At 43.1% G+C, this 21,275-nt stretch overlaps 1 protein-coding gene across 3 annotated transcripts in view; it reads right to left on the bottom strand.

Moving 5' to 3' along the window:
* PPEF2 (protein phosphatase with EF-hand domain 2) overlaps positions 1-21,275 on the bottom strand; it is a 41,097-nt gene that overhangs the window by 5,065 nt on the left and 14,757 nt on the right. For all 3 annotated transcript variants that reach the window (XM_037733561.1, XM_037733559.1, XM_037733560.1), the window contains 11 exons: positions 20,126-20,301; positions 18,706-18,820; positions 17,298-17,344; positions 15,445-15,611; positions 14,320-14,356; positions 14,079-14,228; positions 9,295-9,681; positions 7,905-8,090; positions 6,431-6,573; positions 1,853-1,959; positions 728-891 (listed from right to left, as the gene is read on the bottom strand). In XM_037733561.1, coding sequence (XP_037589489.1) covers positions 728-891; positions 1,853-1,959; positions 6,431-6,573; positions 7,905-8,090; positions 9,295-9,681; positions 14,079-14,228; positions 14,320-14,356; positions 15,445-15,611; positions 17,298-17,344; positions 18,706-18,820; positions 20,126-20,301 — 1,679 coding nt within the window. The remainder of the gene's footprint in view (positions 1-727; positions 892-1,852; positions 1,960-6,430; positions 6,574-7,904; positions 8,091-9,294; positions 9,682-14,078; positions 14,229-14,319; positions 14,357-15,444; positions 15,612-17,297; positions 17,345-18,705; positions 18,821-20,125; positions 20,302-21,275) is intronic.

The following is a 21,275-nucleotide window of genomic DNA, read 5'->3' as shown; positions in this document are numbered from 1 at the left end:
TTTTTTTTTAACAGAGTCTTGCTGTGTTGCTCAGACTGGAATGCAATGGCATGAACTTGGCTCACTGCAACCTCACGGTTCAAGCGATTCTCCCACCTCAGCCTCCCAAGTAACTGAGTCTACAGGCATACGCCACCACACTGGCTAATTTTTGTATTTTTAGAAGAGATGGGGTTTCACCCTGTTGGCCGGGCTTGTCTCAAACTCCTGGCTTCCAGTGATTCACCCACCTCAGCCTCCCAAAGTGCTGGGATTACAGGCATGAGTCACCGAACCCGGCTGAATTGCACACTTTAAATGGATGAATTGCATGGTATGTGAATTATATTGCAATAACACTGTTAAAGAAAGTACCTAGCCCAAGGTTGCAAATACATTACATATTCAATAAGTCGTTATTAAATAAATGCTTTTGTAAGTAGGTTAAGCAGCATGGTGTTGGGGAAAGAAAATGGGCGTTGAGGTAGGACAGACCATGGTTTGGGTCCCAAGTTAGAAGTTCTATGTCTCAGGCAAGTTGCTAAATATGTACCTCTTGGAGTGGATTTGAGGGTTAACTGAGGCAATGTATGAAAACCACTTAACATAAAGCCTGACACACAGAAATTCAACAAATAGTTCCTCCCGTTTTTCACCATCCAGCTTTTTGGGTTATTACTAGTTGGTTGTTTCTCTCTAAGGAGTATCGTAGTCCACGCGCCCTCGTCCATCATTGCCACACCATTACCTCACGACTCAGTTGTTCCTCGGCCAAGTTCTTCAGCCAAGACTTGTACTCCAGCATGTTGTCTGCTGAGCTGTTCACCAGCTGTGGCCTCAGCATCCGCCACGGCAGTCCGAGATGCAACACAGACTCCACCACTGCGGCCCAGTCACTCAGGGTGATTAAACCTACAGGAGAGAGCTAACTTGTTGACTCGTCACCTAGAAGTCTAGTTTCCTGCCCAGTGGTGTGGATATTTTAATCCTGACATCCTTCTTACTATCTGCAGGTAATAGAAATAATCGGCACTGTCCTATTTTTGTTGGTAGTGGCAGAGTTGGGGGAAGCGAGGCTTGCCAGGTAAAATACAAGATGTCTAGTTAAATTTGAATTCAAGACAGACAGTAAAGTATATATAAGTGCCAAATACTGCATAAAAATATTTGTTGTCTATCTGTTTGTCTTAATTCAAACTCAATTAGGCATTTTACATTCTTGTTTACTAAATCTGGCAATACATCTGTAGGCCACAAAAGAGCTTATAAATAATATCATAAAACATTATATATCTACAGCATTGGTTATTTAAAAAAATTAAACCTCCTAAATTCCTTAGAATATATCATTCACTGAAACTCTTGGAAGGCTACAATATGTGTATGTGAAAAGATATTGTTATGAATTCATAAATGTTACTGCGATTTTTAAATAGGAATATATTTAGTCAATATCCATTAGACATTCCATTTGTTGAACAGACAAAAATTTTGAGGTTGGATAATAGATCATGGAATAGGTAAGCACACACTCAACTTCAACAAGTCAAGTGATTGGTCTTTTGCTAGTCTTAGTGATACTCTTAGAACTTCTCCCACTTGTTCGTTGCTTGGTTCTGGCCACGTTACCCTTCCTCTGACTCTATTTCATTTCACCATCTCTATTTGGCCAAGTTCATATTTTGTTAAAAGCTTAGAATATTAAAATTTAGTTAGAATAAATGAGACATTAACTTGAATAAAATGGAGGATAAGCCAAAGGGGGACTTTGGGTCACTCATTAAAGTAACAAATGTTTATTTGCTAACTAGTGTAAGACAGATTTTCTGGCTAGCTTCCTTCCTCTGTGAATCTTTAACTTGATCATTCTTACCGACTTTATCTACATCATGCTTCTTAAATTCGATGAGAAGATTTGAAGAATGAGCAAATAGCTTCTCCCTCAGAGCTCTCAGAGCCGACTCCTCCACTCTGCTAATCCTGGGACAGGAGATGAAAAGTGACGTTTTAACGAATTGGTATAGAAGAAATACTTAGATATTTCACTACATTTCTCCTCTCTCTTTCTTAACATATCAGTCTCCCAAGAGCTCAGTTTTTGAGGGTGAGCTGCTTTCCTCTTCCCTGTACACAAAAAGGATGAGTAAGGGCAACGCCACTGTCCTTCCAGGTATGCGACAGAGGTTAGAGAAGAGTTCTGGAGAAAGATCACCTCTGTGGTAAAGTTACCTAACCATCCTGTGCTTCAGTTTCCCTGCCTGTAAAACAGTGATTAAACCTATCTCTGCCTCATGGGATGATTGTGAAGATTACAATGAGTAATTTCATGTACAGCACTTAGAAGAAAGCCTGGCACGTAGAAAGCACTCACCAAATAATATCTGTTATCATAATCACTGTGCGCTCTTTGTAATTTGTTATCATGTGAAACAGAAGGCAAAATTTATAAATAATAAAATGACACTAATTTAGTTTTCTCATCCTTATTGGGTCAATAGAGTAATGCTGGGCACAGTACTGGGTCCAAAGTAAGTGCTCAATAAATATCTGTAACTGAATGAACAAGAATATAAAAAGAGGCTTGGCGTGGTGGCTCATGCCTGTAATCCCAGCACTTTAGGAGGCTGAGGCAGGTGGATTCCTTGAGCCCAGGAGTTTGAGACCAGCCTTGGCAACATGGCAAAACCTTCTCTCTACTCATACACACACACAAAATTAGCCAGGCATGGTGGTGCATGCCTGTAGTCCCAGCTACTTGTGGGGCTGAGGTCAGAGGATCACTTGAGCCCAGGAGGTCGAGGCAGCAGTGAGCTGAGATCGCACCACTGCACACCAGCCTAAGTGACAAAGTGAGACCCTGTCTCAAAAAAGAAAAAAAAAAAAAGAATATAAAAAGAGATAAAAGGTAAGAGTATGTTACTTGTAACATCTGATTGAAGAACCAGCCATTCTACAAATAATGACCAGATAACCTTTTTCCATGTTAAAAGTTAAAAAAAATTAATCATGTTTGATGAAAAGCTTATTGCAGTGGAAAGCATTTAACATGACAGTCTTTAAGTGGGCTACATAAACCTTTAAAAGAGTGTGAACCTAGCCTGGCATGGTGGTGCAGGCCCGTAGTCCCAGCTACTTAGGAGGCTGAGGTGGGAGAATCACCTGAGCCTGGGAGGTTGAGGCTGCAGTGAGCCAAGATTGTGCCACTGCACTCCAGCCTGGACAACCAGAGTGAGACCCTATCTCATTAAAAAAAAAAAAAAAAAAAAAAAAAAAAAAAAGTGTGAACCATTAGGCACGGTGGTTCATGCTATAATCCCAGCACTTTGGGAGGCTGAGGCAGGAGGATCGCTTGAGGCCAAGAGCTAAAGATCACCTAGGGCTACACAGCTAGGCTGGGTTTCTTTACCAAAAAAAAATTTTAAATTAGCCAGGCTTGGTGGTACATGCCTGTAATCTTAGTTACTTGGGAGACCATGGCAGGAGGATCACTTGAGCCCAGGAGTTCAAGCTTACAGTAAGCTATGATCGAGCCACTGCACTCTGGCCTGGGTGACAGAGCAAGGCCCTTTCCTGTCTCTACAAAAGGCAAACAAAGTGTGAACCACCTAAAACTCACCGCAAATTTCACAGGTATGTGAGCATATGTGATTTTTTTTTTTTTTTTTTGTAGAGAGTTGTTTTATCAGAGGCTAACAGAAGTATGGGACTCCTAAAAAGTTTAAGAACCACTAGTTAGACAAAGCATTTAAACTGCTCCTGGTAATCTGTAGTCATTGAGAGTTATGCAGGGATGGAGTAGGGCAATGCCCTTGAAAGTTATCTGGATGTACAAGGCTTTCCTGTCCCTACGTCAAGCAATACAAAGTAAACACTTACTAAATGGATTATCTCATTAATCCCTCAACACTCATCAAAGAAAGTACTGTAACATTAAATCCATTATGCCCATTACAGACAAAGATAGTAATTCGGTCAGGGTCACGTAGCTACCAAGGAGTGAGGCCAAATATCCATCTGGCTATGTGGGCTCCGAGCTGGCTCTGCTATTATTTTGAGAAGCAGATTGAAACAAAAAGTAAATGGATTCTGAATGAGATTTCTTTAAGAAGAACATGTTATCAAGCGAGGCATGGTGGCTCACACCTGTAATCCTAGCACTTTGGGAAGCCAAGGCAGGAGGATCGCTTGAGCTCAGGTGTTTGAGACCAGCCTGGGAAGAACAGTAGGACTTCGTCTCTACAAAAAATTTTAAAAATTAGCTGGGCATGGTGGCGCATGCCTGTAGTCCCAGCTGTCAGGTAGCTCAGATGGGAGGATCTCTCAAGCCCAGCAGGTTGAGGCTGCAGTGCTGTACTCCAGCCTGGGTGACAGAGCAAGACCCTGTCTCTCTCACACACACACACACACACACACACACACACAAAAAAAAAAAAAAAAAAAAAAAAGCATGTTATCTTGGGCTTATGGACATCAAGACATCAATTATGGCTCCTTAGAGACATTTCCCTCCTTTTTTCTAAGTTCTCCATTGTGCTCCACACAGTTGAAGTCATTGGATAAGTGATTTCTGGGTAAATCAGGTGATGTTATACTTATTTAATGCAATCAATGAAGGTTTCAAAGAGCTGAATGCTTTTTGACTATCTTATTGAAACACGCTATTTCTAGGATTCCCTACAGTGACTGTTTCTGCAGTGACAACTCTAAATCCTATGGAATCACAGTTCTAGTCTTCGGGGACCAGGGCTCACCCCTGGAGATTCTGATTTGGTAGGTCTGGGTGATGTTCAAATGGCTGACTTTATTTTTGAGATGGAGTCTTATTCTCTTGCCCTGGCTGGAGTGCAGTGGCATGATCTCGGCTCACTGCAAGCTCTGCCTCCTGGGTTCAAGCAATTCTCTACCTCAGCCTCCTGAGTAGCTGGAGTTATAGGGGCCTGCCACCATGCCTGGCTAATTTTTGTATTTTTAGTAGAGATGGGGTTTCACCATCTTTTTCAGGCTGGTCTTGAACTCCTGACCTCGTGATCCACCTGACTCGGCCTCTCAGAGTGCTGGGATTACACTGCACCCAGCCAATGGCTGACTTTTTATAAAGCTCCACAGAAGATTTTGCTGCACAACAGGTCTGACATTCACTTAGTGAGTTTATATTTTTACATAATTCTTTTTAAGTGAGGCTGGCTTATATTTAATAACTTGAGAATGATTTAAGATAATGCACTTTTGCAGCACTCACACAAGGGTAAATGCTAAATACTAACATGTTGTCCATCCACCTGATTTATACTAACTTTGCCTATCTTAATTTCTAACTCTGTTAGGCTGAACACTTAAAGAAGCACGCTCAATAGCACTAAAACCCTATCTGTTAGCATCTTATATACTCTGAGGCCATCTTGGCGGTGGGAGGCAATATTACATAGACATTAAAAGTGTGGGTTCTGAAATAGAATTGCCTCGGTCAAGGACGACCTTCACTCAAAGACTAGCTATGTGACCACAGGTCAGCTGATTTAACCTTGGTTCCTTAATAATCTCTTCTACAAAACTGAAATTAACAACAATATCTGTTGTATGAATTCATTGTGAGACTACATATATAAATTCTTTATAACATTTTGTGGCAGTAACCTTTCAACTAAGAACTCAGAATCATCTCAAAAGCTACCATTTAAATAATATTATATGCTTCCTTCAAGAAAGAAAGGGGTCTCATTAACAAATATGTGCACTAATTTCACCTGCCAAATCTCCAGACAGTGAAAGAACCTCTGGCTGTGGCTTGTAGGGGTAACACAACCCCTTTAAAGATGAGAGAAAATAGGAGAGTAACTTTAGAAAGACTTAGTGGCTTGGTAAGTAGACTTTATCCAAGACACAGCCATGGAGAATAATTTCTTCTTTTTCTTCTTCCTTTTTTTTTTTTTGAGACAGTCTTGCTCTGTCATTCAGGCCAGAGTGCAGTGGCTCACTGCAGATTCCACCTCCCAAACTCAAGCCATGCTCCCACTTCAGCCTCCCACGTAGCTGGGACTACAAGAGCATGCCACCACATCAGACTGATTTTTGTATTTTTTGTAGATATGGGGTTTTGCCATGTTGCCCAGGCTTCTCTGGAATTCCTGAGCTCAAACCATGCTTCTGCCTTAGCCTCCCAGAGTGCTGGGATTATAGGCATGAGCCACTGTGCGCAACTAAGAATAATTTCTGCAGAAAACAAACTTGTTGCTCCCATTAATGATAGGGAGATGGAGCTATTAGGAGTGTGTGGAGGAGAAAAAAGAGACTCCTACTATAATGCCTATCATCTTACTAGAACTTCATGCTGACATAGCCAAATTCTGAACTCCCACATAGAATTTAGATACATGTAACATTTGATTCTTCATTCAAAGATTCTACAAACTCTATAATTTTTTTCTTTCAATCACTCATTGAAAAATCTTGCCTTTGCCTCATGGTGAGTGTGTGGGTCACCTTGTTTGCTTGATACTGCACAATATGTGGGGTCAGGGCTGGCCCCAGTTTGACATAGGCCCCTCTGTTGCTGCCAACTTCATAGTAGTTGGAGGCAGAAAAGATGGTTAATACCTACATCAAAACAGAAGAGAGACAGGCATTCACATTCACTGAAGAAACTTTCACCCTCAATCCTATGTGGCCCAACTCAACTGCAGAGGCTGCTGTTTCTCCTAGTGCTCATCTGGGAATCTTTCCTTCCTTCCTTCCTTCCTTCCTTCCTTCCTTCCTTCCTTCCTTCCTTCCTTCCTTCCTTTCTAAACTCATCAATGCTAATAGGGCAAGAGTTATGACTGAAGTCATAGAAATTTGAATTCTGATATTATCTCAAGTGAAAATAGCAGGGGTCATAGAAAACACCGCATTTGTTTCAACTTAGTGGCGAAGCTGGGTCTGATAAACCAGGATGGCCACTACAAAAAGCAGGAAGCTCAGATCTGAGAGCTGATGTGGTGCCTTAAAGCAGTTTCCTGCGGACTGTTGTGGCTCCTCAGATGCTCTATGAAAAAAGTTTTCACAGTCACTACGTTGGGAAATGCTAGATACTGTATCTCTTCCTGAAGATTTGCAGTGAAAATAGGAAGCTAAGGCCAGACACAGTGGCCCACGCCTGTAATCCCAGAACTTTGGGAGGCCGAGGCGGGCAGATCACGAGGTCAGAAAATCGAGACCATCCTGGCTAACACGGTGAAACTCTGTCTCTACTAAAAATACAAAAATTAGTTGGGCATGGTGGTGCACGCCTGCAGTCCCGGCTACTCCAGAGGCTGATGCAGGAGAATCGCTTGAACCCAGGAGGTAGAGGTTGCAGTGAGCCAAGATTGTGCCACTGCACCCCAGTCTGGGCAACAGAGAGACTCTGTCTCAACAAAAAAAATAAAAAAGAGGAAACTAAAGGTTTTCAGAAGTCTGTAATAAAGAAACTTGTATGGCCTAGTGGTATTAGGCGAGACAAATATTGTAGGATTTGGAGATGTCCAAAGATTAGTCAGAATATCAATTGTGCTCCTGAGAAGACAAATAATCCTAAATCCCTGCCTGGGGAGCAGTGGAGAAATCCAGTTACCCTGTGGGCTTTTTTGAGCCATGTGACAGTGAGCCTTGTGACCTGAAGAATAGAGGTGTGGCTGGGAAAACACTGGCCTCGGATTTCCATTCATAAAATAGGACCGTGTCACTCCAGGTATTGGTGGACAGTGGCCTCAATCAAACTTTGGGTTTCAAAGAGGCTATAAGGGTCAAGGATCAATGACTATAAAGGACCTAGTTCCTTTGAGCAAGTGGGTAACAAATACAAGGTCTGTAGGTTGTTAGGAACTGAGAGGCTTTGCTTATCCAGGTCTGAGCCCTTTGGACTACTTTGGTGACACACATGCCTGTGCTGCCGCAGAGGGAACACCCACCTTGCGGTTGTGACAGAATTCATAGCCTTCGGGTTTGCATTCGTGTGAACGGATCAGGAATTGCAGCTTGTATTTTTGTAGCAACTGTTCTGTCACATCAGGCCCAAAATAACAGCCTCCTCCTCGAATGGTGTTGGCCTTGCAGCCCTCTTGAGCCATGGGATCACTCCACAGGATGTCTACAACCTGAGAAGACTAAGAGATGATTTCCTTCCCAAACACTAGATGGATATTCATCCACAGTCATTCAAATGAAAGGAGGAGGAGGCGGAGGAGGAAAATATTTGAATAAGTGAATAAATGTCCATGCAAGCAATATTTGACATACATTTATATTCTAGACATCTAAGGTTCTAGAATTTTTTATTACTCACAAAATGAATGTGTGCATGTGTATATATTAGTTGACAAGTATATGCCCACTTTCTGAAAATAAATCTGATATGAAAGCTCAATATGTAAAACAAATGAAGTTGCCTGGTAGAAGCTTTGATCACGGCCAGTAGTTTTCAGTCAGTGCCAGTGCTCCAGGCTCCTGGACGTTTGCCCTAAACAGAAGCCACAAGTCCTGGGACTGGCAAGAGAGTCTCCTGCATATTCACAAACCCCTAGATATGATCCTGGGAAAGTGCAATCGGCATTTTATTTCTTAAAGTACTTTAAGAATTTTTTTTTAACAAATTGCAGAAGAGGCCAGGCCTGATGGCTCATATCTGTAATCCCAGCACTTTGGGAGGCTGAGGTAGGTGGATCATTTGAGGTCGGGAGTTCAAGACCAGCCTGGCCAACGTGTGAAACCTCGTCTTTACTAAAAATACAAAAAAATGAGCCGGGTGTGATGGTGCACGCCTGTAATCCCAACTACTTAGGAGGCTGAGGCAGGAGAATCACTTGAAACCAGGAGACAGAAGTTTCAGTGAGCCGAGATCACACCATGGCACTCCAGCCTGGGCAACAGAGCAAGACTCTGCCTCAAAAAATAAATAAATAATTGCAGAAGAGCTGAGTAATTTTTCCAGCACTTCAGATTCCACCCTATTAATACAAAATTAGCTGGGTGTGGTAGTGCTTGCCTGTAATCCCAGCTACTCAGGAGGCTGAGTGAGGCAGGAGAATCACCTGAACCCGGGAAGCGGAGATTGCAGTGAGCCGAGATCACTCCATTGCCCTCCAGCCTGGGCAAGAAGAGTGAAACTCCATCTCAAAAAAAAAAAACAAAAAACCTAAAATATATGAGTCATTAAGCAAATACTAGTGTCCTTCTGGGGTGTTGAAACCCCAAAGAGAGAGAGAAAGAGGGGCCTCAAAACATACCCTGAGTTTCCTGGGAAGGAGGAGGTTTAACCTGTTGGCAGCCACGTGCAGGGAAGCAGCAGTCGGCCACGCTCACCTGCCTCCACTCCTCCTGAGTGGGCTTCCGCAGCTCTCCGGTGTCAGAGTCTGTTTCCGAGGCCGAGCACGAGGGCTCCTCTTTCTCCTCGGTCACCAGGAGGCCTGCTTGCTGCCGGCACCGCTCCAGCTCCAGTTCCACGGAGCTCCGCACCCGCTGGGAGAGCTCCCGCCCGTCCAGGGAACCGCCAGAGGGGATGCTGGAGGATCTGCTGCTTTTGTGAGCCTTGTAGGGGCCGAGGCGAAGGGGCGAAGAGGGAAGAGAGCGGCTTTGGGGGAGAAACCATGGGATGGGTCCCTGTGCAGAGCTCTTCTGGTTGGCTATTCTCTGCTCCTCCATCTGATTCTCACTCTTCTGTCTCGTTTTGCACCTCATGATGGAAACTATCTAAACATGTCCAGAAAGAGAGACAGATGCTGGAATGAAACTGTAGGCTCAGACAGTTGTGGTGGCTCACTCCTGTAATCCTAGAACTTTGGGAGACAGTCCAGTGAATCACTGAAGCGCAGGAGTTCAAGACCAACCTAAGCAACATGGCAAGACCCTGTCTCTACAAAAAATATCAAAAAAGGAGGTGGTCATGGCGGCACATGCCTGTAGTCCCAGCTACTAGGAGGGCTGAGGCAGGAGGTTCACTTAAGCCTAGAAGGTCAAAGCTGCAGAAAACAGAGATCGAACCATTGCACTCTAGCCTGGATGACAGAGGGAGATCCTGAGAAGAAGGAAGGAGGGAAGGAAGGAAGGAAGGAAGAGAAAGAGAGGAAAGAGAAAGGGAGAGAGGAAGGAAGGAAGAAGAAAGAAAGAAAAGAAAGAGAAAGAAAGAAAAAGAAGAAAGAAAGAAGATGGGAGGGAGGGAGGGAAGAAGGGAGAGAGGAAAGAAAGAAAAGAAAGAAAGAAAGAAAGAAAGAAAGAAAGAAAGAAAGAAAGAAAGAAAGAAGAAAGAAAAAAGAAAAAGAAAGAAAGAGGAAGGAAGGAAAGAGGGAGGGAGGAAAGAAGGAAGAAAGGAAGGACGAAGGGAAAGAAGAGGAGGAGAAGGAAGGAAGAAAGGAAGGAAAGAAAGAAGGAAAAAAGGAAGGAACTGTAGTTCCTTTGTGAGTACCATTTTGACACGCAGGTCAGTCCTAAACAGTGGTGTCCACAGACAAGGGCTGATCTGTTCACTGTTCCTGGCCTGGGACAAGGTAAGCACGGAACAAGGTAAGTACAGTCCTTGAGGGTAAGTCTGAGAAACGTTTATGGCAATATGATATTGCCACGATCAGTAGGCTTGTATTTTTTTTTTTTTTGTATTTCTTTTTTCTTTTTTTTACCTTTTATTTTAGATTTGGGGGTACATGTGAAGGTTACATAGGTAAACACATGTCATGGGGGTTGTACATATTTCAACATTTTTCTGATAATTCATATTTATTTTATTTTATAAAAGTATTGATCTATGACAAATTGGAAGTTTATAAAACCTGGTCCTTCACATATTACTAGAGAAACACTAACCTAGGTCATTGTTTCTCTCTAGGAGACCAGTGACTTCTTAGACAAGCAAAGGAAAGGATAACTCTCTCTCAGAAAGGCCAGTCTTTATTGACTTTGCTGCCATTCCAAAGATGCTAAAAGAAAAAGACTCCAAGTGGGTCGGGCATGATGGCTCACACCTGTAATCCCAGTACTTTGGGAGGGCGAGGCAGGCAGATCACCTGAGGTCGGGAGTTGGAGACCAGCCTGACCAACATGGTCAGGCAGGGTGTGGTGGTGCACACCTGTAATCCCAGCTACTCAGAAGGCTGAGGCAGGAGAATTGCCTGAACTCCGGAGGCAGAGCCGAGATCACACCACTGACTGGCAACAAGAGTGAAACTCCCTCTCTAAAAAAAAAAAAAAAAAAGACTCAAAGTATGTGGGTGAGACACAGGAAGAAGAAAAACTTAACTCTTGCTGCAGAGGAGACAGCACCTAATGGTAGTTTAGAGGAGATACTCTTGTGGCCATTATCTTACCTGTTAGGGAAAGACAGGGAGGGGAGCGAGCTTCTCTTTTCGGACTGGACCTAATCAGGAAGACACTTCTTGCCATAGGGGATTAAATGAGTCCCTCTCGCTTGCAGTCATCATGGCACTGGGACTGGGTTGAGAATGTAGAGGACGTAAGTGGCACGAATTCTGATCATGGTAAGAGGGGGGTCAGGAGAGCAGGTTGTAGCAGCCAGCAAAAAGAAAGAGCAGCCATTCCTCGTGTGCCTGAGTGCTACTGTGAACGCTGAGAGGGAGGACTTCCATGGAATATCCACCACAATGGGCTCATTCACAAAAGGAACTCTGTGTGAGCACATAACCAAAGAATGAGAACTTTCTGCAAATAGATCTGAGGACTGTGATACAAGAAAGCCATGTCCCAGCATGAACTGGCTTAGGGCAAGAACAAAGAAGGACACCCAGAGAGGGGAAGCAGAGCTGACTGATGTTTGAAGGACAGTCCAGAGTGAAGAGAACAGGGCTTATTCTCTGACATTGGACAAGCGTTAATCACTTTCTAGGCAGTTCCAGTCTTGGGCATAGAGAGTGCAAAGACAGAAAATGTGAACCGACTGATAACCTCCTCCTCACGCCTTGCTGGCACACAATGAGGGCCAGCCCACCGGTCCCACCTCTTCTGACTCTCAGGTAATTTTATTTTAAGGATGTTGTTATCTGCTCCAAGCAGCATCCCTAACTTAAGGAGACTAATAGTGTTAATATATATTGAGTGTTAATATGTATTGTCCAGCTGTATCCAGACAAAGATGCAGCTGGACAGAATGTTTGAGTTGAAAGTTTGTGAGAAACATCAAGATACAACTGATGGCTAGGTGTGGTCACTCACACCTGTAATCCGACCTAGAGGCCAAAGTGGGAGGATCACTTGAGCCCAAGTATTTGAGACCAGCCTGGGCAACATACTGACACCCCATCTCTACAAATAATTTTTTTTTGAGACAGAGTCTTGCTCTGTCGCCCAGGCTGGAATGCAGTGATGCTATCTCGGTTCGCCAAAACCTCTGCCTTTCGGGTTCAAGCGATTCTGCTACCTCTGCCTCCCAAGTAGCTTGGATTACAGGTGCACGCCACCATACCCAGCTAATTTTTGTATTTTTAGTAGAGACAGGGTTTCATCATGTTGGCCAGGCTGGTCTTGAACTCCTGACCTCGTGATCCACCCAACTCAGCCTACCAAAGTGCTGGGATTACAGGCATGAGCCACCATGCTCCACCCTCTACAAATAATTTTTTAAAAATTAGCCAAGCACAATGGTATGTGACTGTAGTCCCAACTACTCAGGAGGCTGAGGCAGGAGGATTGCCTGAGCCCAGGAGGTCAAGGCTGCAGTGAGCCATGATCACGGCACTGTACTCTAGCCCGGGTGACAGAGTAAGACCCTGTGCCAAAAACAAACAAAAAAGATAAAACAGATGTGCAAGTGAAAACGCTGAGTTTGGGTGTACAGGGACACATAGCGTGTTTCTAGTCCCCAAACCACAAGGAGTCATATCCTCACTTGCTAAATAGTAGCTAAGTCTAGACGCCATACACTAGGGGTGGAAGAGTAACAAGAAACCTGGGTATCTGGACAACTTCATAGAACCAAACTGCCATTTCAGCCAACAATTGCCTCTTCCATGATTCAAATCCAGGTCTGTCTAACTCTAAAGCCATATTCTTTCTTTCACATATGTCTCATATACATCGATTTTCATATCCATATCCATTAGAATTGCCCAAAGTTGAAGTAGACTGGCTTGTGCGGTGAGAAGTTCCCTGTCTTTGGAACTTCTCAGGAAAATGTTATCATGGATGCTGTAGCAGTGTGGGATAAGTCAAGTTTAAGAGTCAAGTGTCAGAAAATAGAACCTTTGCTTTCTAGGTTTCCATTTCCAAAATGAAACAGAAAATAGAACTCTATCGTTATTGGTAAATAAAACATCCTGTCTCACACTCTTCCGCCCCCAACCCCAACACATTCTGGTTATTGTGTGTTACTTTAGGGCAGGCACCATCTCTGTTTCATCTTTTTTATCTCCTCTAGTACTTTCTTTGCATGTAGTAAGTACTCAAAACATATTTGTTGAGTTTGACTGAAATTGATCTTCATCTTTTTTTCTGCCAAATAGCATGCTCTCTGAATGTAGTAGTAGGCATTACATACACATTTCTTGATTTTAATTGAAGATAATATGAATTATTTGGGAAGTGTAGGCTCTTTAGGTGACAATGATCAAGAGGTAGTGTTTAGAATTATCTAGATCCAGTGGCAGATAACACGGTACTGGCTGCTACTCCCACCAGCACATGCGAACTAGACATGACTAACTGGCTACAGCACACTTGCCCCCAGCCCAACTGTAGATTCTCAATTTCTTTGTTTTTTTTTTTTTTTTTTTTTTGGCAGGGTCTCGCTGTGTCCCCACAAGATGGAGTGCAATGACAATGAGAGCTTGCCATAGCTTCCCAAGTAGCTGAGACTACAGGGCCATGCCACCACTCCCAGCTAAGTTTTAAATTTTTTTGTAGACACAGGGTTTTGCTATGTTGCCCAGTCTGGTCTCAAACTCCTGGTCTCAAGCAATCTTCCTGTCTTCTAAAGTACTGAGATTATAGGTGTGAGCCACTGTGCCCAGGCTCCATACTTTTAACAGCCTCCACGCTCTTAACAGCCATAATCAGTTGACTGCAGTCAGCATGTAAGATGACATTTATGTTGGCAATGAAACTGGGCATTATGGTGAAATTTGTATTATTTCATTAATCATTACCTTGCACCTCTCTATTTTGTCCAAAAGCTCCAGATCAGTTATGTCTGACACCCCACCATGAAGAATTAGAACTTTCTCATCTATCAGAGTGGCCAGCGGAAGCCAACAGAAAACGTCTTTCAGGGTTCTTAGTATTTCCTTGCCATGTATCTGAAAAAAAATAATATGAACAAAATGTTGTCAAATAATTCACTCAACTTATCTGAACTAAGAGAAACTTTTGTTTTTAAAGGCAGCGCACCTTGTATTTACTCATCACTTCCTTGGTAAAGCCATATCTAGATTTCGAAGCACAAATAGGTATTAAAGTAAATTTAGCGACAAAAATCAGAACATAATCACATTTTTAGAAGAATGCACATTTTGGATATATGTACTTAAATACATAGAAAAGAGACTGAGGAATAATCACCAAAATGTTTACAATTACATCATTATCCCTGGGCAGAGAATGAAGGGATATTTTAATTTTCTTCCTTTTACTTATCTACATTTCCTACTTTACTATCATGAATGTCTATTGTTTATATGATAGAGTACAAGTATGTGAGAACAAATTCAGTGTTTTCATTGGAATAGTAAAATAATGTGTAAATTAAAAAACAAAAAATCTGGTCTGGGCGCAGTGGCTCATGCCTGTAATCCTAGCACTTCAGGAGGCTGAGGCGGGTAGATTACCTGAGGTCAGGAGATTGAGACCGCCTGGCCAACATGGTGAAATCCCGCCTCTCCTAAAAATGGAAAAAAAATTAGACAGGCATGATGGCAGGCACCTGTCATCCTAGCTACTTGGGAGGCAGAGACAGAAGAATTGCTTGAACCTGGGAAGCAGCGGTTGCAGTGAGCTGAGTTCGTGACCATTGCATTCCAGTCTGGGCAACGAGAATGAAACTCTGTCTCAAAAAAAAAAAAAAATCTGGCCGGGTGCGGTGGCTCACGTTTGTAAATCTCAACACTTTGGGATGCCAAGGGGGTACAGATCACTTGAGGTCACGAGTTTGAGACCAGCCTGGCCAACATGGTGAAACCTTGTCTCTAATAATAATACAAAAATTAGCTGGGCATGGTGGTGCATGCCTGTAATCCCAGCTACTTGGGATGAGAGTATATATTTGTTGAGGCACAAGAATCACTTAAGCCCAGGAGACAGCGGCCTGAGATCGCACCTGCGCTCCAGCCTGGGTGACACAGTGAGACTCTGTCTCCCCCCCAAAAAAATTTAATGTTACATATTGTATATTTTACTTTAAAAAAAAATTGGAAAACTACTTTTAAAGGCATTTAACAAACAAGAAGCTCTGAGGAAATAACACTTTACAATCACAACAAACAAACATCAAATACCCAAGCATGTTTTGGCTTGTACCGTAAGTTCACCATATGGTCCTCATGGTTTCCTCTGTTAAGATGGAACTCTTTGGGGTAAACCAGCATGAAGGCAAAAAGAATCATCAGGATCTCTACTGAATCCTTGCCTCGATCCACAAAGTCACCGTTGAACACGTATGACCGTTCTGGCGATGGGAGGCCATTCTTTTCAACAAGGAGACCAGTCAAAGAATGAACAGGAGGAGGAAAACAGGAAATCAGGATAAAACCAATAGGCGTTTGACAATCACATCATGTCCAATAAATGATGGCAATGTCTTCTATTGGTCTTATATTTCCTTTCCAGCGAGGCTAAGGTTATGAGATGCTCCTTCAGACAAAACCAGAGTGTTGCCATGTGGTGTGGAACAAAGGGAACCGAACCTGTGATCCAAAGGCCAGTTTTAAGTTCTGGCCACACTATCTTTAACTAGAAATAATAATACCTGCCATAGATTTGTCAGGACTAAACAAGATAATGCATGGGAAAATGCTATGGGAAATGTAGTATGTATATAAAGTCATATTCCATTAATAAAATATTATGCTCGTCTCTCTTGTTATATGTTCTACACATTATAACTAAAATATATATGAAAATAGCTTTTGATTGTTTTGATAGTAATCAGTTTTCTTTATGCGGAAAAAAGAAAATCAGTTGCTAAATAGTGATTTTCTTCTATTTATTTATGTTTTAAGAGACAGGGCCTCACTATGTTGCCCAGGCTGATCTCAAACTTCTGGCCTCAAGTAGTCATCCCACTTTGGCCTCCCAAAGTGCTGGGATTATAGGCATGAGCCACTGCACCTGGTCCCTTTTAGTTGTTAATCAAACATTTATATTTGTTAAATAGTTTATAAAAATGTACTAGAATATAATGCGGTGCTGACTTTTCTATTATGTATTTGTGGCAGTAGAATAGCAAATATTATTAAAAATAATATTTTAGGCTGGTGCAGTGGCTCACGCCTGTAATACCAACACTTGGGGAGGCCGAGGCAAGTGGATCACTTGAGCTAAGGAGTTTGAAACCAGCCTGGTCAACATGGCGAAACCCCATCTCTATCAAAAGTATAAAAAATTAGGTCATCATGAGACAGGTTAGTTTTACCCTACCGATGATGTATTGTTGCCATGGTAATCTGCTCAGTACGAACCGCATGTTCAGATAGTTGGTGTATATACTTGGCTAAGGAGCCAATGGGATGAAGCTACCATCTGTGGGATTATGACTGAACGCCTCTAAGTCAAAATCCCGCCCAGGCAGAACCATACAGCAGCACAGCGGGGTCTCGGTTGGCCTCAGATGGCCTTGGATAGCCGGTCTCCTGTTGTCCCTGCCACACGCAGGGACCAGGATCCGGGGCGAAGAGCCCCTAGTCGTGGGAAACGGGGTGCGGTCAAAAAGGTGGCTGCCTCCTTGCCGGTCATGCAATGCAGGTTTGTGGGGAACCTGGCACTAAACCATTCATAGAGGAGCTGCTTCTGGGTCAGGGTTTTATCGTAGCAGAGCAGCTCCCTTGCCACGATCTATTGAAAGTCAGCCCTGGACACAAGGGTTTGAAAAAAGGAAAATTAAAAAATGAATTATGGCATGGTGGTGTGCACCTGTGGTCCCAGCTATTTGGGAGGCTGAGGTGGGAGGATTGCTTGAGCCTGGGAGGCAGAGGTTGCACTAAGCCTAGATGGCATCACTGCACTCCAGCCTTGGTGACAGAGTGAGATCCCATCTCAAAAAATAATATTTTAAAAATTCAAGTAATATTTAAGCATTTGTTCAATTGATACTGAATTTGAACTTTTAAATTAAGCGTCAGAGAAAGAAAAGAACTTAATTTGAACATTCATACCTTATAAAATATAAATATTAAGTCATCCAATTGGCCATGTAAGTCTCCTAACAAAGATAGAAAAAGAATGTCAGTTCTTATTGTTCTTTACCAATGTTTCTAATTTTTCTTATAAGAAGAATATGCAGAAGAATCTGACAAAAAAACCTATAGTTACTAAGTTTTCCATATGTAAGATAAAGATAAATAATTTCTCCTTATTGCAGAGATAGTACTGAAAGCAGAAGGCATATTTTTTTTTCTGCCGGATTATTATAAATTGTAAATGACCTATATTTTTATTGAAGCAAAGATGAAACAGAACAATGCAGGGTTGCAAACATAGATGAGAACTGGAGAGATTTTGCCCATGTTAAAGTAGGAAGCAACTACTCACTTATGAGCCAGTGGTAGAAGATTTTTTGGGAGACTTTGAAAGCAAAATCTAGTCTCTAATATAAAATCTTCCCATTTTCAAATGTCAAAATACCATTTTTAAAAGTTTATGGGCTGGGCGTGGTGGCTCAAGCCTGTAATCCAAGCACTTTGGGAGGCCGAGGTGGGCGGATCATGAGTTCAGGAGTTTGAGACCAGCCTAGCCAACATAGTGAAACCCCGTCTCTACTGAAAATACAAAAATTAGCCAGGCGTGGTGGCTGGCATCTGTAATCCCAGCTACTTGGGAGGCTGAGGCAAGAGAACTGCTTGAACCCTGGAGGCAGAGGTTGCAGTGAGCCAAGATCGAACCATTGCACTCTAGCCTGGCAGACAACATTAAGACTGAGCCTTAAAAAAAAAGTGTATTCCTAAAATGCAATAAAAAAAAAAAGAGGAAAAAAATGAAATTAAAAAAAAAAGTGTATGAACATTGCAAGGCAAGCAAGACCTATCTGCAGGCTGCAGGTGACCCTAGCAGTGCCAGTTACAATCCCTGGCGTACTGGAGCCTCTCTCCGCCAGCTTAAGGTGTGGGACGTCAGTCTGTAAGGACGTTAACCATTACTGGAAACATAAGATGGGGAAAATTGTCATTACCAAGACTTCTTTCCAGGACAGGAATGTCTGTGGTTGGGAGGAATAATTTCCTAGTCACCAGAGCTTTCTCAAGTACCATTCAATAAACGATCTTCTAACAAGGAGGATCTGGTTATTTGCAGGGATTTTGTTTTGAATGAAGAACAGGAGTTTGAGTAATATGCATTGCTTGGGAAAATAAAGCAGAGGCTGGGCCCTGAACTCCACGGTCCCCTTCGTTGTACCACCTCTTCTTTAAGTAAATGTGGACTGCATATGCAGATCGTGAATTTGAAGCAGTGAAACTTGGCTGATCATCACATGCCCCTGCAGCCCCACCGCAGCTCCTGCATCCCCACATGAGCAGAGCATTCTTGTTTGCCTACCATGGAAAGCCGTTTCTGACCAGCTCTTACCACACACTGTGATCTCCTCACTGTAACAGGTTGAAACCCGGTTGATGTTTGGCAGCTGTACCAGATGTTTCTTGGTTTCATACAAAAGGTTCAAGACGTAGCGAGCGTGGAGCTGCTACTAGGAGGAAGAGGAGGGAGGGAAGAAAACGACATGATATTCGTGAGGGAAAATGGTCCTTACCTTTACTGCTTAACAACCCCAATCACCCAAGACCCCAAAAGTAACCCCAGTAAACTGCTCCTGGGACCCTATGCATGGATCCTTTCTTTGTAACCCAACTTCTGCCCTTGTTTCTGCTTTTCATCATCCCCACTTGTCCCTCCTGCAAATATTGAGCTACTTTTCTGTTTCCTCTCTACTCTGTCAAACCCTTCCTTGCCTTTAGCATAGGAGGACCACGTGATTGTCTCAGTGAAATGTGACTAAGTGCAGAGGCCTTGATGGCACTGAGTGATCCTGTCATTACTGGAATATATCAGCTCAGCTCCTCCTGCAAAGAGTTACATTCATGTGGAAGAGGGGAAAGATTGGATTCTGACATAGAGCCAGAAGCTGACATTTCTCACCACCTCTGCCCCTACCCGCCGAGCTCCGAGCCGCTATCATCTTTCATCCCGACCACTGCCGTAGTCTCTTGACTGGTCTCCCTGCTTTGGCCCTTGCCCCCTCCACCCTCTTAACACAGCAACCAGAATGATTATTTTAAAAAACAAGTCAGATTATGTTATTCCTAGTTCTGTTGTCTCCGTCTCTTTTGGAAGAATAAAAGTCCACCCCCCTCACCACCATTACTCTCCCGCTGCCTCCCTCTTCTCCAGCCACAGTGGCCTTCCGAGGTCCTTGAACAGTCCAGTCAAGTTTCTGCCTCAGGGCTTTTCCACGTGTTCCTCCCTCTGTCTGAATGCTCTTTCCCCAGCACATTCCTCACCACCTTAGACCTTTGCTCAGAAATCACCTTCCCAGACAACTCTATAAGATTGCTATTTCTTCCACCCATAACTTAGTTTATAGCTCTTATCACCTAATATACTGTAAAATTGACTTCTTTATTGTTATTTGTTGTTCATTGACTGCCTCCCCAATGGAATGCCAGCCTCATAAGGGCAGATATTTCATCTGTTTTGTTCACTGCTGTGGGTCAGTGCCCAGAGCAGTGTGGGGCACAAAGCAGTGCTCAGTAGTTTCGTGTGGGATGAATGAACACTGAGAGATTATGTGATTAGGAAGAAAAGCTTTCAATCGTCAGAAGCGGCTGATTGACCCAAAGATCCTGGCTAAGCACAGCGGGGGTAGAATCTGTCTAGTGGACCCATGACATGAACACCCTAAATCTGAGGCCATTCTTTCTGTGCTGGGTTTGGTCTCCATTTACACATTTCATGGAGATGGTGGTGACCTGAGTTCCCCAGGTGAACTTACTTGTTTTAGTCTGAATGCTTCTACAAGGGCAGTAGCATGGTCAGGCAGGAGCGGGAAGGAGAGGTGTGGTCCCCTGTAACTGTCAGGTACCTCTATGGACTCATAGTCACTGCATTTCTCCATCTGGGAGTCCTGGGCAAATCTCTCCTCAGTGAATATTCGGGTCAGGAAGTCCCCTAGTCCAGATAGAAAAGGTAGACCAGCTTATGATCATCTGATCACAAAGTCTGCAGACACTATAGAATAGTCCTTGGCTGGGCATGGTGGCTTACACCTGCAATCTCAGAACTTTGTGGGGCCAAAGAGGGAGGATTGCTTGAGCCCAGTGTGGGTAACTCCCCCAACCCACATAGGCACAGAGGAAGGAGAGCTAAGCAGAATCCTGGCACAATTAGTGCCTGAAGAATATCTCAGTAGTGTTACTACTCAGTTATTTTCCTTTATATAATCATATGTTAGTTCATAGAATGAGTGCCTAAAGAATATCTTACCACTCAGTTATTCCCATATATATATATAAAACTATATCTTAGTTCATAATCGGAGGAACGCCTAGAATAGACACAGTACAGAGCATGAATTAAGGAATAAGCAGCTTATAGTCAGAGGAATGTCTGGAGCAGACACAGTGCAGAGCATGATTTAAGGGAAAAACAGTTATACCAGGACAAGAATCCATGGCTCAGGTGGCAGCGTTCAGTATTGTACTCTTCTCCTCTCTGTCTCATCCCCTTCCTATCTCCATTCCTCTCCTCTCTCTCTCCTTGTTTCAGTTTAAACTTGTTTTACTTTATAAATTTTCATTTGTCTTCCATTTGAAGAGATCTATTTGTAGATGCTATTATGGTCTTGAAAGTGCAGCTCTGGCTGGGCATGGTGAATCATACCTGTAATCCTAGCACTTTAGGAGGCCAAGGCAGGTAGATTGCTTGAGGTCAGGAGTCAAGAGACCACACTGGCCAACATGGTGAAATCCCATCTCTACTAAAAAAAACAAAAATTAGCTGGGAATGATGGCTCATGCCTATAATCCCAGCTACTCTGGAGGCTGAGGCATGAGAATTGCATGAACTCAGGAGGTGGAGGTTGCAGTGAGTCGAGATTGAGCCACTGCACTCCAGCCTGAGTGCTAGAGTGAGACTCCATCTAA

The sequence above is a fragment of the Cebus imitator genome, unplaced genomic scaffold, assembly GCF_001604975.1.
Source record: "Cebus imitator isolate Cc_AM_T3 unplaced genomic scaffold, Cebus_imitator-1.0 Scaffold537, whole genome shotgun sequence".
Taxonomy (NCBI): Eukaryota; Metazoa; Chordata; class Mammalia; order Primates; family Cebidae; genus Cebus; species Cebus imitator.
This window is presented reverse-complemented; position numbering and strand designations above follow the sequence as displayed.